General features: G+C 44.3%; 1 protein-coding gene across 1 annotated transcript in view; it reads right to left on the bottom strand.

Annotated features, from left to right (window-relative positions):
- Positions 1–15,993, bottom strand: part of ME2 (malic enzyme 2) — a 57,004-nt gene that overhangs the window by 26,153 nt on the left and 14,858 nt on the right. The window contains exons 2-9 of the mRNA XM_073584787.1: positions 13,102–13,223; positions 11,727–11,860; positions 10,858–11,007; positions 8,149–8,224; positions 7,876–8,037; positions 3,541–3,644; positions 3,327–3,436; positions 854–951 (exon numbers count right to left, since the gene is read on the bottom strand). Coding sequence (XP_073440888.1) covers positions 854–951; positions 3,327–3,436; positions 3,541–3,644; positions 7,876–8,037; positions 8,149–8,224; positions 10,858–11,007; positions 11,727–11,860; positions 13,102–13,209 — 942 coding nt within the window. The 5' untranslated portion in view covers positions 13,210–13,223. The remainder of the gene's footprint in view (positions 1–853; positions 952–3,326; positions 3,437–3,540; positions 3,645–7,875; positions 8,038–8,148; positions 8,225–10,857; positions 11,008–11,726; positions 11,861–13,101; positions 13,224–15,993) is intronic.

Raw genomic sequence — 15,993 nt, 5'->3', positions numbered from 1 at the left:
AGGCTCTTGATCCTGCCGGCTAGACCTATGAAGATACGGGGTGGCAGTACACGCCGTACTCATAGTCTGTTTGTGGGAGTACAGATGTGACTGTTCACTCTGTATCCCTCCGGGAACCTGTAAGGGAACGACGCACGCTGAGGTAGATAGGGGTCTAATGAAAGACCCGTGTCCACCTCCTACTGACACTAAGCTAAACTGACTAATTGTGCGCCAGTCGGTGGGGTGTATACTGCGGAGGAGGAGCTAATTTCTTATGTGCATAGTGTCAGCCTCCTAGTGGCAGCAGCATACACCCATGGTTCCTGTGTCCCCCAATGAAGCGATAGAGAAACAAGGTGTGTGCATGAGATTTCTGAAATCTCAGACTTTGCCGCTACTGTGAAACGCAGCTGAAAATTTGCATAATAAATGCCGCAAACACTGCAAAAATGCAACGTGTAAATATAGCCTTAAATGATCTGTAGACATTGGAGATGCAGCTGGGTCACTAATTCACACTGCACATGCTCCTTTTCCCTGTTAGTGCGCTCTTACGCTGTACTTGAGTCAGTGCAGAGGCTGCTGGAATCACAGAACTTTATTAACAATCAGCTCCATAGAGAGTAAGCAGACCAGTGCCGCACGTACTTGGCCACCTCTCCATTTCAGTAGGGAGTTTCACTACCCTGTTCTTCTTAAAAGTGGGGGTGCCGGTGACCGGACCCTCATTGATCAAAAAGGTTTCAACTATCCTGTGTCTGGGCGATTACCCTTTAAGGGTTACTTCCAACACTCAGTTAAGATTCATGAGAATGCAAGGTAAATATTCTGAACAGTCAGACTAGGCAAAAAGCATTGAACCATTACCGACCTCTCCTGCCCCAAGGAAGATAACTCTCTGCTCTGTGATCGGTTTTCCAAGCACCTGCTGCGTCGCGAGGAGTCCGGCCAGCGCCACCGAGGCCGTGCCTGAAGCAACAGTACAGAAATTTGTATAACGAGAGATCAGCAGGTTATTGCACATACAATGTATATATCAAATCTGGTTCCCTGAATATTAATGCCTGCAGAACGAGTTAACTGAGAATCTGTTTTTGACCACTGACATCAAAGCTGACAGCTAAACTTTCATGACTCATAAGTAGCTGAGATAAAGACAAAAAAAAAGGTGACAAAATCCGATTAAAATAAACCCCATGTTGCATTCCCAGTTAACTCATTCTGCAGCCAGTTATGTGCAAGGACACAAAGAACTTGTAAAAGCCAAAAACAGCACAAAATTTGTAATCTAGTCCAAGTGTGGAAATTATTTTTAGCCCGGAAAACATGCATTTAAAGAAGCCCCGTCATTCACTCAAAAAACTGAGTTAAATACCTTGTAAAAATCACCGAAACCCTCTGATTTTGCCACTGTTTTCATTTTGGCGCTGCGTCACTACATTGCAGAGATATTCACATTTGTTTCTTTTGGAGAGCAGTATGTGAAATTTCTGGTTGTAGTGCATCTGCGCGTATTTTCAGAGTATTCCGTGGGTTTGTACGCTTTCAAATCTTCCTCCCCGATGCTGGCAGGGTCTTAAACGGCTAGATCAGCTGCCGAGCTGTGATTGACAGAGTCTGGGAATGAGGATTGAAAGGGTACGCCCCCAAAGAAGACTTTAGAAAAACCCGGTTGGTCTGTAAGCAGAAATTTCACATACTGCTCCCCAAAACCAACAAATATATCTCTGCCATCAAGGGACGTAGAGCAAAACAGAAAAAAGCGTCAGAATCAGGGGATCTTAGGGAATTCTGCAAGGTATGCCATTCATTTTTTTAGGAAGTGACATGTCCTCTTTAAGTAAAATTTTCAATACTTGCCCCTGAAGGTTCCCATATATTTTAATGGGAGCGGTTTAGCATCTATAAGAAGTGAGCTCCCCACTGTGGTGGAAAGTTGTAATAGCGATTCCTCTTCCTGGGAAAGGAAAGGCACGGGGGGGAAAGGAAAGGCACGGGGGGGAAAGGAAAGGCACGGGGGGGAAAGGAAAGGCACGGGGGGGAAAGGAAAGGCACGGGGGGGAAAGGAAAGGCACGGAGGGAAAGGAAAAGAAAGGCACGGAGGGAAAGGAAAAGAAAGGCACGGAGGGAAAGGAAAAGAAAGGCACGGAGGGAAAGGAAAAGAAAGGCACGGAGGGAAAGGAAAAGAAAGGCACGGAGGGAAAGGAAAGGCACAGAGGGAAAGGAAAGGCAAGGCACGGAGGTAAAGGAAAAGAAAGGCACGGAGGTAAAAGAAAGGCACGGAGGGAAGGGAAAGGAAAGGCACGGAGGGAAGGGAAAGGAAAGGCACGGAGGGAAGGGAAAGGAAAGGCACGGAGGGAAGGGAAAGGAAAGGCACGGAGGGAAGGGAAAGGAAAGGCACGGAGGGAAGGGAAAGGAAAGGCACGGAGGGAAGGGAAAGGAAAGGCACGGAGGGAAGGGAAAGGAAAGGCACGGGGGGAAGGGAAGGGAAAGGAAAGGCACGGGGGGAAGGGAAGGGAAAGGAAAGGCACGGGGGGAAGGGAAGGGAAAGGAAAGGCACGGGGGGAAGGGAAAGGAAAGGCACGGAGGGAAGGGAAAGGAAAGGCACGGAGGGAAGGGAAAGGAAAGGCACGGAGGGAAGGGAAAGGAAAGGCACGGAGGGAAGGGAAAGGAAAGGCACGGAGGGAAGGGAAAACAAAGGCACGGAGGGAAGGGAAAACAAAGGCACGGAGGGAAGGGAAAACAAAGGCACGGAGGGAAGGGAAAGCAAAGGCACGGAGGGAAATGAAAGGTATGGATGTCATGCGGACCCACAGTCTAGCATCTGATTTTTACAGATACATTGCAATTATGTAAAATATGAAAATTTTAAATTATCTGTACACAGATGACAAGGGGGAGAAAAAATAGTTCCACTTTTCTGGATACAACTCTGAATGACTTTTTTTTATACTGTTGCGTGATCATAAGGATATGTTCACATGAGCGTATTTTGTCTGAGTGCTGTCTATGGAAAAAAAAAAAAACAACGCTCGGACTAATGTACATCGAGAATAGGGGATTTCAGAACTATCCTTTCATATTTCGGATATGCCTCACCTATTTCAGCCCATGAGTGTGCGATGTAGCATCCAGTTTTTACAGATACATTGTCGTTGTTAACATAGGAGATTATTTGGGTTTGCAACGTCTGATAACAGAGACCATACGGGTGACTACAGATAAATGGTCCTTTTTTTCTAAATGAAAATCAATTGACTTATGTAATCGTGTGACCTCGGCCTAAAGGCCAGGGCTCCTTTCTGAGACCCGCCTGCTCCGCTCACCTGCAGGATTTGCCATACCTTGAATATCATCATTGAAGGTGCAGTATTTTTCTCGGTACTTCCTCAGGAATCTGAAGGCATTGTGATTTCCGAAGTCTTCAAACTGGATGAGCGTATTCTGGCCGTACCTGGGGAACACATCCGGGGGTGGGAGAAGCCGCTGATCAGAGACGACACTAATGTGTATGTGAACAGTGAAGATTCTGAAAGCCATTATTCATGGAACAAGTACCGATCTGTAACAGCATCCATGAACTCGTCGATCAGATCATCGTAGAGCTGGGTCCGGTCCCTCTTCTGGTAAAGGCCCATATAAAACGGATCCTTCAGTAATGCCTGTCATGTCAGAATACAGCAAGGTAGGGGTTAACACAACCCATGACATCACTTATGATACTCCAGCACAAAAGACCCGTTCTATCATCTCTTCCATGTCTTTTAAAGCTAAGTAATCTCGGATATCCAGTTGCCGGGGCGAAGGGCCGAAAAATAAGGGCCAACACTGCAGATACATATGAATCGCTGATAGTGACCACAGAAACATCCCAGTAACAGATCCAAAACACTGAAGTAGCGGGAAAACAAAAATCTGTGTCGGCCTCAAAACCTTTGGCCACGACTGTATGTACACAGTGACTGCACCAGCAGAATAGCGAGTGCAGCTCTGGAGTATAATACAGGAGGTAACTCAGGATCAGTAATGTAATGTATGGACCCAGTGACTGCACCAGAAGAATAGTGAGTGCAGCTCTGGGGTATAATACAGGATGTAACTCAGGATCAGTAATGTAATGTATGTACACAGTGACTGCACCAGCAGAATAGTGAGTGCAGCTCTGGAGTATAATACAGGATGTAACTCAGGATCAGTAATGTAATGTATGTACACAGTGACTGCACCAGCAGAATAGTGAGTGCAGCTCTGGAGTATAATACAGGATGTAACTCAGGATCAGTAATGTAATGTATGTACACAGTGACTGCACCAGCAGAATAGTGAGTGCAGCTCTGGAGTATAATACAGGAGGTAACTCAGGATCAGTAATGTAATGTATGTACCCAGTGACTGCACCAGCAGAATAGCGAGTGCAGCTCTGGAGTATAATACAAGATGTAACTCAGGATCAATAATGTAATGTATGTACACAGTGACTGCACCTGCAGAATAGTGAGTGCAGCTCTGGAGTATAATACAGGATGTAACTCAGGATCAGTAATGTAATGTATGTACACAGTGACTGCACCAGCAGAATAGTGAGTGCAGCTCTGGAGTATAATACAGGAAGTAACTCAGGATGAGTAATGTAATGTATGGACCCAGTGACTGTACCAGCAGAATAGTGAGTGCAGCTCTGGGGTATAATACAGGATGTAACTCAGGATCAGTAATGCAATGTATGTACACAGTGACTGCACCAGCAGAATAGTGAGTGCAGCTCTGGAGTATAATACAGGAGGTAACTCAGGATCAGTAATGTAATGTATGTACACAGTGACTGCACCAGCAGAATAGTGAGTGCAGCTCTGGGGTATAATACAGGATGTAACTCAGGATCAGTAATGTAATGTATATACACAGTGACTGCACCAGTAGAATAGCGAGTGCAGCTCTGGAGTATAATACAGGATGTAACTCAGGATCAGTGATGTAATGTATGTACACAGTGATTGCACCAGCAGAATAGTGAGTGCAGCTCTGGAGTATAATACAGGACGTAACTCAGGATAAGTAATGTAATGTATGTACACAGTGACTGCACCAGCAGAATAGTGAGTGCAGCTCTGGGGTATAATACAGGATGTAACTCAGGATCAGTAATGTAATGTATGTACACAGTGACTGCACCAGCAGAATAGTGAGTGCAACTCTGGAGTATAATATAGGATGTAACTCAGGATCAGTAATGTATGTACACAGTGACGACACTAGCAGAATAGTGAGTGTAGCTATGGGGTATAATACAGGATGTAACTCAGGATCAGTAATGTATGTACACAGTGACTGCACCAGCAGAATAGTGAGTGCAGCTCTGGAGTATAATACAGGACATAACTCAGAAACAGTAATGTTATGTATGTACACAGTGATTGCACCAGCAGAATAGTGAGTGCAGCTCTGGAGTATAATACAGGATGTAACTCAGGATCAGTAATGTATGTACACAGTGACTACACCAGCAGAATAGTGAGTGCAGCTCTGGGGTATAATACAGGATGTAACTCAGGATCAGTAATGTATGTACACAGTGACTACACCAGCAGAATAGTGAGTGCAGCTCTGGAGTATAACACAGGATGTAACTCAGGATCAGTAATGTATGTACACAGTGACTACACCAGCAGAATAGTGAGTGCAGATCTGGAGTATAATACAGGATGTAACTCAGGATCAGTAATGTAATGTATGTACACAGTGACTGCACCAGCAGAATAGTGAGTGCAGCTCTGGCGTATAATACAGGATGTAACTCAGGATCAGTAATGTAATGTATGTACACAGTGACTGCACCAGCAGAATAGTGAGTGCAGCTCTGGGGTATAATACAGGATGTAACTCAGGATCAGTAATGTAATGTATGTACACAGTGACTGCACCAGCACCAGCAGAATAGTGAGTGCAGCTCTGCGGTATAATACAGGATGTAACTCAGGATCAGTAATGTAATGTATGTACACAGTGACTGCACCAGCAGAATAGTGAGTGCAGCTCTGGAGTATAATACAGGATGTAACTCAGGATCAGTAATGTAATGTATGTACACAGTGACTGCACCAGCAGAATAGTGAGTGCAGCTCTGGAGTATAATACAGGGTGTAACTCCGGATCAGTAATGTAATGTATGTACACAGTGACTGTACCAGCAGAATAGTGAGTGCAGCTCTGGAGTATAATACAGGATGTAACTCAGGATCAGTAATGTAATGTATGTAGTGATGTAAGTGATTAAACAGAGTCAGCATGGGTTTGTAACTAATAAGTCATGTCAGACTAACTTAATTTCCTTCTATGACGGTATCACTGATTGGGTGGATCAAGGAAATGCTGTAGATATAGTATATCTTGACTTCAGCAAAGCATTTGACAAAGTCTCTCATACAATCCTTATTGAAAAAATGACTAAGTATGGAATGGACAAGGCAACTGTTAGGTGGATTCATAACTGGCTTAGTGATCGGACCCAAAGAGTGGTCGTAAATGGCTGCACATCCAGTTGGAGGAATGTCTCAAGTGGGGTACCACAGGGCTCTGTCCTGGGCCCTGTATTGTTCAACATCTTTATCAATGATTTAGATGAAGGAATTGAGGGTAAACTGATCAAATTTGCTGATGACACAAAGCTAGGAGGGATAGCTAATACTAGAGAAGAGAGAGAGAGGATTCAAAAAGATTTAAATAAACTGGAGAAGTGGGCAGCAACTAACAGAATGGTTTTTAGCAGGGAAAAATGCAAAGTACTACATCTGGGCAATAAAAATGAAAAAAGCATATATAGAATGGGAGGAATAGGGCTAAGTGACAGCACATGTGAAAAAGACTTGGGTATACTAATAGATCACAGACTGAATATGAGTCAACAGTGTGATGCAGCAGCAAAAAAGGCAAATGCAATTCTAGGATGTATTAACAGAAGCATACAGTCTAGATCACGTGAAGTCATTATTTCCCTCTACTCCTCTTTGGTCAGACCTCATCTGGAATATTGTGTCCAGTTTTGGGCACCACATTTTAAAAAAGACATCAACAAACTGGAGCAAGTTCAGAAAAGAGCGACCAGAATGGTGACCGGTCTGCAAACCCTGTCTTATGAGGAAAGGTTGCAGGATTTGGGATTGTTTAGTTTGCAAAAGAGAAGACTGAGAGGAGACTTAATAGCTGTCTACAAATATCTAAAGGGCTGTCACATTGCAGAAGGATCAACTTTATTCTCATTTGCACAAGGAAAGACTAGAAGCAATGGGATGAAACTGAATGGGAGGAGACACAGATTAGATATTAGAAAAAACTTTTTGACAGTTAGAGTGATCAATGAGTGGAACAGGCTGCCACGAGAAGTGGTGAGTTCTACTTCAATGGAAGTCTTCAAACAGAGGCTGGACAGGCATCTGACTGGGATGATTTAGCGAATCCTGCTTTGAGCAGGGGGTTGGACCAGATGGCCCAGGAGGTCCCTTCCAACTATACGATTCTATGATTCTATGATACACAGTAACTGCACCAGCAGAATAGTGAGTGCAGCTCTGGGGTATAATACAGGATGTAACTCAGGATCAGTACAGGATCAGTAATGTAATGTATGTACACAGTGACACCACCAGCAGAATAGTGAGTGCAGCTCTGGGGTATAATACAGAATGTAACTCAGGAACAGTAATGTTATGTATGTACACAATGACTGCACCAGCAGAAGAGTGAGTGCAGCTCTGGAGTATAATACAGTATGTAACTCAGGATCAGTAATGTTATTTATGTACACAATGACTGCACCAGCAGAATAGGGAGTGCAGCTCTGGAGTATAATACAGGGCCAATTAAAAAAAAACATGGATTTTAGCAATGCGATCTTACTGGATTATCAGTGCCGACATCGATGACCACTGGCAGACATTTTTGAGGTCGGATCCCTGCACATGCTGTATACAGACACAATTTTCCTACAGGAATTCCCATTCCATAGACCCCGAGGTCCCCAAGTCCCAGTATCCTCTCTCCATCTGTCACCACAACTGCCTGTGAGAGAAAAGCAACCGTCAGGAAAGCAAATCGTACAACTTTAAGAAAACGCACATTTCCAAGAAATACTGAGTGATCACTAGGAAAAAGTGACTTTTGATCCATTACCTTAACATCTGTCTCCGGCCAATTATCCAGGATAGATCGGATATGCCCTTTATCAAGTATGGAAATATACAGTCCCCTAGAGGAAAATACAAAACATATATATTATATATTCATATACACACAGATTATCATCACTTCTTCATACAGGCAGCCAAATGCTAACACTGTCTGCCTGTAGCCACCAGTAGGGGGCGCTTGTGCACTTACTGCATACAGGGCTCCCATTTAATTTAATGGTACATCAGTATATAGTAAGATGTTAAGGAGAGCAGTGTGCTGGTCTATGGGGGTCACAGAGGGAGATATATGGGGGAGGAGCAGGGTGACAGCAGCACAGAGTATTTCAGGAGATCAGTGTGCTGATCTATGGGGGGCACCCTGTTCAGTGCCAAGGATTGTACATGGAGCGCTGTGTGTTATACACATGGATGGACCGTCTGCTCGTCTGCTCCAGAGAAATCCAGTAAACATTTCTGCTGATTGATGGCCTGTTCTGATCCAGACTTTATGTGCAAAGACAGTCAGTAACTTTGCAGGCCCCATCAAAATGGCTGCTCACTGTGTTACTAGATGTCATCCTCTCTTTTCTCTTAGCAAACACCCAGAAGGGGAAGAGAGGAGACATCACACCCATGTCAGCAGATTCCGCCCATAATTACTGCAGGGCAGTAATGTGAGCTAGTTGTACACTAGGTTTTTGTGCCAAATTTCAGTAGCTGCTCCCCCTAGTGTTAACAAGTGGAAATGCCAAACTTTTTAAAATTATTTTTCATATTTTACAAAATTAAAAACATGATAATATTTAAGAAAATGTAAACATTAATTCTTCACATTTTTTCAATTGCTGAAAAAAAAATTTTTGGATGGCACCTTCCCTTTAAACCCTTATGTAAGGGTAGGGGAATGAACCTCTGTATCAGAAAAAATGAAAAAACATTAGCATACAAACTCAAAGTCTACATGGTTTCTCTGGAATTTATCTCTTCATGCAAAAATGGGGAAAACACAGATTTGGTAATTATTATTACATCATGATTATTAAAGGCTATGGATACCTTTGACAAAGAAAATATTCTTTACATAATCAAGGGGTTACCAAGGCTGCAGTCAGGAGTCCTTTATTCATTTTCAGACCCCAGACATGCAATGTGCAGTCTCATGCAAGTTTTCAGATTTTTCTATTGTGAAGCTGGATGTGATGTCCGTGTGACTCTCCCAATAATACAGGTTGGATGTGAGGTCTGTGTGGCCCTCTCTGTAATATGGGCTGGCTGTGAGGTCTGTGCGTCTCTCCCAGTAATATTGACTGGATGTGAGATCTGTGTGTCTTTCCCAGTAATATAGACTGGATGTGAGCTCTGGGAATCTCTCTCAGTAAAATAGGCTGGAAGTGAGCTCTAGGAATCTCTCTCACTAATATAGGCTGAATGTGAGCTGTGTGTGTCTTTCCCAGTAATATAGGCTGGATGTGAGGCCTGTGTTTCCCTCCCAGTAAAATAGGCTGGATGTGAGGCCTGTGCTTCCCTCCTAGTAATAGAGGCTGGATGTGACCGCTGTGTCTCTCTCCCAGTAATATAGACTGGATGTGAGGTCTGTGTGTCTCTCCTAGTAATATAGGCTGGATGTGAGCCATGTGTGTCTCTCCCAGTAATATAGGCTGGATGTGAGGTCTGTGCGTCTCCCCGAGTAATATAGGCTGGATGTGAGCCATGTGTGTCTCTCCCAGTAATATAGGCTGGATGTGAGCTCTGGGTGTCTCTCCCAGTAATATAGGCTGGATGTGAGCTCTGGGTGTCTCTCCCAGTAATATAGGCTGGATGTGAGCTCTGGGTGTCTCTCCCAGTAATATAGGCTGGATGTGAGCTCTGGGTGTCTCTCCTAGTAATATAGGCTGGATGTGAGCCCCGTGTGTGTCTCCTAGTAATATAGGCTGGATGTGAGCCACGTGTGTCTCTCCCAGTAATATAGGCTGGATGTGAGTCATGTGTGTCTCTCCTAGTAATATAGGTTGGATGTGAGCTCTGGGTGTCTCTCCCAGTAATATAGGCTGGATGTGGGGTCTTTGTCTCTCCCAGTAATATAGGCTGGATGTGAGGTCTGTGTGTCTCTCCTAGTAATATAGGTTGGATGTGAGCTCTGGGTGTCTTTCCAAGTAATATAGGCTGGATGTGAGCTCTGCATGACTCTGCCAGTAATTAAAGTTAGATGAGATGTCTGGGTGTCTTCCAATTTTATGAACTGAATACGAAATATGCGTCTCACCCAGTAATAAATGCTGTTCTTTGTGGACTCAGGGTCCCGCTGTCTTCAGTAACTCTTACCGTTCCTCATGTGCTCTCCTCTTTATCTATAGCCTGTTTTGTTTGCCCTTCTTGAGACTGCAGCTACTTTTTACCCTAAACTATGGAAATTTGTCTAACCATCATACCTGCTATTATGTCTATCACTGACAGAAGGGAAGAACAGAGGAGAGAAAACCACAAAAACTCAGCAGCAGCTCTGACAGATATATATTGGTTTGGCAGCCAAAAAAAAAAAAAAAAAAACAACTTTCCGACACTCCTGAGAAGCAAAATAGAAAATCTGTCAAGACCATTGAGAAAGTTTCCTAACTTTTCATAGAGAAATCAAACAATAAAAATAATCTGTTTGAAAAAAAAATTATAAAGCCAAGACCGTTCTATGATTCTATGATTCATGTCATCTTACTTTGGTCTCCGAAAGATATGTCCGTATTGTGAACAGGCCAAGCCAACAGTGGGGGTGTACACGATGGGCATTAACCTTTCGATGTCATCCAGTAGTATCCTGTAGAAAAGCTTCTCATTTCTCTCCTGGATGCCCATTATATAGATGTACCTGGTGAGGAAGAAGAGAATATGATCAACACATCCAAATTCCTTCCATAGAAACAGAAGTAAAATCTTTGTTGCTTTTAGCCACCACTAGAGGGAGCTGTGGAGCCAGCTGCAGACATTTATACGCTGAGCCGAATAATAAAACCTGAGCCGAATAATAAAACCGTATACAGTAAATTCCCAATCTCCCTCTAGTGGTGGTTTGGTTGGAGGAACAGAGAATTTTAGAATTTCTTTCTATGATTTTGCTGGGGATTTTGAACTCTTTACCAAGATGTGGTCATGATCTGGAAATAGTAGAATGGACTTGTATTAAATCCTTATTTATTTTTCATTTTTTTGTTTTTTACAATTTTAAAGATTATGATCCCCAGAGGAGCATCAATGTCAGATAATTAAAGCCACAAGTTGGTAAAATGTAGAAACTGTACTGTAATAAACACACATGCAAACAATACAAAACCGGTTTTCATTTTTCTATGAGGTCAGTGATCTCCAACTTGTGGCTCAATTGCAAAACTACAAGCGCCCCAATTTCTGGGGGTTGTAGCTCTAACAACAGAAGAGCCACAGGCTAACTCCATACTTCCATGTAGATCAGGTTCAGGGTGAAGCGACAATAAAAAATACCCTATGGGGGGGGGGGGGGGGAGTAATGGTTATTACGTAAGGGTAGGGTGGCAAACTAGGAAGACAAGCCCATACTAAACCGGCGATTACTTTTGCAGTGGGTCGTCCATTTTCCGGAGGTTCTTGTGAAATCTGGCAGCTTGAATGTCCTGAGTTTCGATTTTGGAAGGCAGGAGGCCTTGGAGGCCCAGGATCTGTCTTTCTTGTAACGTGAAGGCCATTCCCTGGAGGATGCAAAGGATGAAAGATGGTAAAGGCACCACCAAGTGTAAGACAGGGGCTCAAAGCCAATCATAGGCACAGCGCATGGGGAGGGGAGTACAACAGGCAAAAGTGGAAGGGTCCTTAAAAGTACCACAATCTGGGGTGGGGGGTGGTAGGCACTAAAGCTGACACCCAGGAAAGAAAGCAAAGGCACTGAAGCGGACATCTGGGAGGGAAGGGAAAGAGGCACTGACGCCAGCATCTGGAGGGGGAGGGAAAGAGGCACTGACACCAGCATCTGGTGGGGGAGGGAAAGAGGCACTGACGCCAGCATCTGGAGGGGGAGGGAAAGAGGCACTGACGTCAGCATCTGGAGGGGGAGGAAAAGAGGCACTGACGCCAGGATCTGGAGGGGGAGGAAAAGAGGCACTGACGCCAGGATCTGGAGGGGGAGGAAAAGAGGCACTGACGCCAGGATCTGGAGGGGGAGGAAAAGAGGCACTGACGCCAGGATCTGGAGGGGGAGGAAAAGAGGCACTGACGCCAGCATCTGAAGGGGGAGGGAAAAAGACACATGCCAGTAGCTGAGGGAAGGGAAAGAGGCACTGAGGCCAACAGCTGGGGGAGGATGAGTGGAGAGGCAATGAAGCTTGAACCTGGGGGGGAATGAAAGAGGCACTGACGCCAGCGCTTTGGAGGGATGAGGGAGGCACTGAAGATGGAAACCAGAAGGAAGAGGGTACTAAACTATGCAACTGGGGAGGAACGGGAAGAAGGGCACTGGAGCTGGCACCTGGGGGACTAAAGTGAGCACCTGGTGGGGGGGGTAGAGTGAGGCACTGAAGCCAGCACCAGAGAGGGAGGGGGTCACTGACACTGGCACCAGAGAAAAAATGGGCACTGAAACCCGGTACATGAAGGGTGAGGAGTGAGAAGGCATGAAAGATAGCACCTGGAGTGAGAGGGAGCACCGAATCCAGAACTTGGATGGGGGTAGCACTGACTCCAGCACCAAGAGGGAGTGGTGAGGGGGCACCGAAGCCGCCACCTGGGGCGAGAGAGGGGGCACCGAAGCCGCCACCTGGGGCGAGAGAGGGGGCACTGAAGCCGCCACCTGGGGCGAGAGAGGGGGCACCAAAGTCAGTATCTGGGGATTGGAAGGCACTAAAGCCGGTACTTTGGGGTAAAGCACTGAGGCTGGCAACCTGCGCCAAGGTGGAATTACATTGGGTAACATGGCCTTTTTGTTGCAGCTACTCACCTTGTTTGTCCTTGGATTTAGCAGCAGAGCTTTTCCCTTTTCTTTGGTGTGAACAGCGCGGCAGGCCGGAGCCCATGACTGCACTACAACTCTCAGCCTGGACAACATTATGGAGACAGAATCTAAAATATGAACGCAAAATATTAACAACAAGAAGCAAAAGGGGGAAAACGGCGTCTGCACAGGGAATAGAGATAGATACAAAGTGCAACAAGTAACTGGGACCGATCTTTGCGCCCGGTTTATCGCTCCTTTTCATTCTGCATTTAATAACTTCATTGATATTCATATTCAAAACGCGAATCTTCTATGAGGTTCTGCAGCAGCTGGGACATTGTACTCTGAACTATTCAGGGTATAAAAGAGGTTCTGCAGCAGCTGCTGAGGGATCTCTTTCAAGAGGAGCTTTTTGTCACTTTTCCTGTTTCAGGAAACACATGTACATGAGCAGTAATGAGCAGACCACGCCCCTATCCTTTGTATTAAAGAATCTAATGACCTTGTAAAGGTCACTGTGAAGGGAGGAAGAGGAGAGCTGTGACCTCACCTATTGTGATTGGTTGATCCTGTGTAATCAGTTGTGTATAGTGTTGTTACCAGTCATTGTGATCCTTCCTCTGATGATAGTGAGACTGTTGAAAACTCTTCCTTAAATAATACTAATAATATCACACTAAAAGGCTACACAGGCAGGAGAGGACACCAGTATCACGCATGGCAAGCGTAGATACACAGGAACAAGAAACAGTATCACACATGATAAGCTTAGATGCAAAAACATAAGGGACAGTAACACAGGCTATCAGTTTAAATACACAACGCAGGAGGAAGGATCCCATATCCTAGGCTGAGAGAGTGGCCCAGCAGACTGCTTAGATACTCAGACAATACAGTATCACAAGTGATAGACACACAGGCATAAGAGACAGTAACACACATCATAAGCTTAGCTTAGATACGCGGCATAAGAGACCGGATCACTCATTATTGGCTTAGATACACAGGCAGAAGAGACAGGATCAGAGATGATAGGCTGCGTATCTAATACAGGCACGATGCGGGATCACTAACAATTGGCTTAGCGAAAGGTGTGCTGCAGAATATCACTATGTGTATGTATCTAAACCTATTGTGTGATACAGAATGCTGAGTATATGTATCTAAGCCTGTGATGTGATAATGACCATGGAGAGGTGTGTGATGCTATGGTATCACAGATAATAGGCTTAGATACACAGACACCAGACAGTATCACACACACAATAGGCTTAGCCTTTGCAGGATTTTACAGTATCACTGTGTATCTAAGTCTAACATGTTATGCATTGTGCAGAGTCTATGTAATGCTGTCATATGTGATAGTGTCAGCTGAGCTGCTGTATCTAAGCCTATGGTGGGGATACAGTGCCATCATACCCTCAGGATCAGACGGCTCGGACTGAATCGGAAATAACTCCAATCAGACGGCAGAATTGGGGGCACCGGTGGGGGACACTGAGCGGAGGGAAGGTGAGGGGCCGACGACACAAATGTCAAGAAAACAAAGGCAACCGATGGGCAGTGAGGAAGATCAGTACTGTCAGCCTCCGACACCTGTCAGGGGGCATCACTCATATCATCACTTCACTGAAGTCAGAGGGCAAACATGTAACACAAGGTCACTCCATACTGCATCCAATCCCTCTCCTCCATAACACCCATATATACCCTGACAGAACACCCATATATTGTCCTAAAACAGAAGGGTGAGCAGCCGTCAGTCACCTCCAGACTGTGACCAAAGCGACCTCTCCTCCATCTCCAGGGAGGGATCTTGGAGAGCAACTTAAAGTGTATCATCAGAAAATTACCTACTGCTTTGGGTTACATGTATTTTTTTTTTTTTCCCTTTCATATTACTATATCTTTATTAAAAAATTTAGTCATCTTGCAATTTTCACACTGGCCACTTGGAATATTTTAGACTGATACTTTGTTTTTTTCAGGAAGAAGTTTCAGCAGGCTCCTTATCATCAGAGTCAGGATTACTAGTACGACTGTTATAAATCTCTAGAAACAGCTGATTACGCTGGATCCACCAATCACAATAAGTGATGTCACTGCAGATCCTGTCCCTCTTCCCTTCACAATGGGTTTGCTCATGCTCATTAAACACCAATACAAAAGATAGGTTTGGGTCCGACTATTGTAGATAATATTCGTGTCATTTCCTAAAACAATACTGTGGTTAACGTACATGTGTCATTTCCTGAAACAATACTGTGGCTAACGTACATGTGTTTTTTCCTGAAACAATACTGTGGTTAACGTACATGTGTTATTTCCTGAAACAATACTGTGGTTAATGTACATGTGTTATTTCCTGAAACAATATTGTGGCTAATGTACATGTGTTATTTCCTGAAACAATGGGAGGTGAAAGTCTAAAAAAAAAGTCCCAAATGGCTGGTGTGAAAAGTGCAAGATTTTTATTTATCTATTTTAATACAGATTATGACATATATAAAAAAAATGCCAAAATGTAAAAAAATACATTTCAACACAAAAACCTGATTTAATCAATCGATTATTTACTGATGACACATCCCACGTGGTAGAACCCTACGTGAGCACCTTCAAACCCAGAGAGTGCCATGTATCCTATTACAAAATATCGCAGACTTATTTACCGCTGTAGGGAACATAACCAAAGGGATAAAGGCCCTCTGTGCGGATTTCTGTTTGGAATATCCGCACTATAATACAAGACCGGCTAAGTATTCCATCTATTCGCTCCACATGTATTCCGCACATAAATTGAGGTTTGAATGCCACATGTCAATTCTTTCTGATAAGCTTGATTGTAACTCTGAGCAGATTTTGCTGCAGACATGCTATGAAATAAATCTTCAT

This window comes from Dendrobates tinctorius, unplaced genomic scaffold (genome assembly GCF_039654945.1).
Source record: "Dendrobates tinctorius isolate UK_male_01 unplaced genomic scaffold, ASM3965494v1 ptg000085l, whole genome shotgun sequence".
Taxonomy (NCBI): domain Eukaryota; kingdom Metazoa; phylum Chordata; class Amphibia; order Anura; family Dendrobatidae; genus Dendrobates; species Dendrobates tinctorius.
The sequence above is the reverse complement of the archived record's forward strand: the minus strand, read 5'-3'. Positions and strand labels throughout refer to the sequence as shown.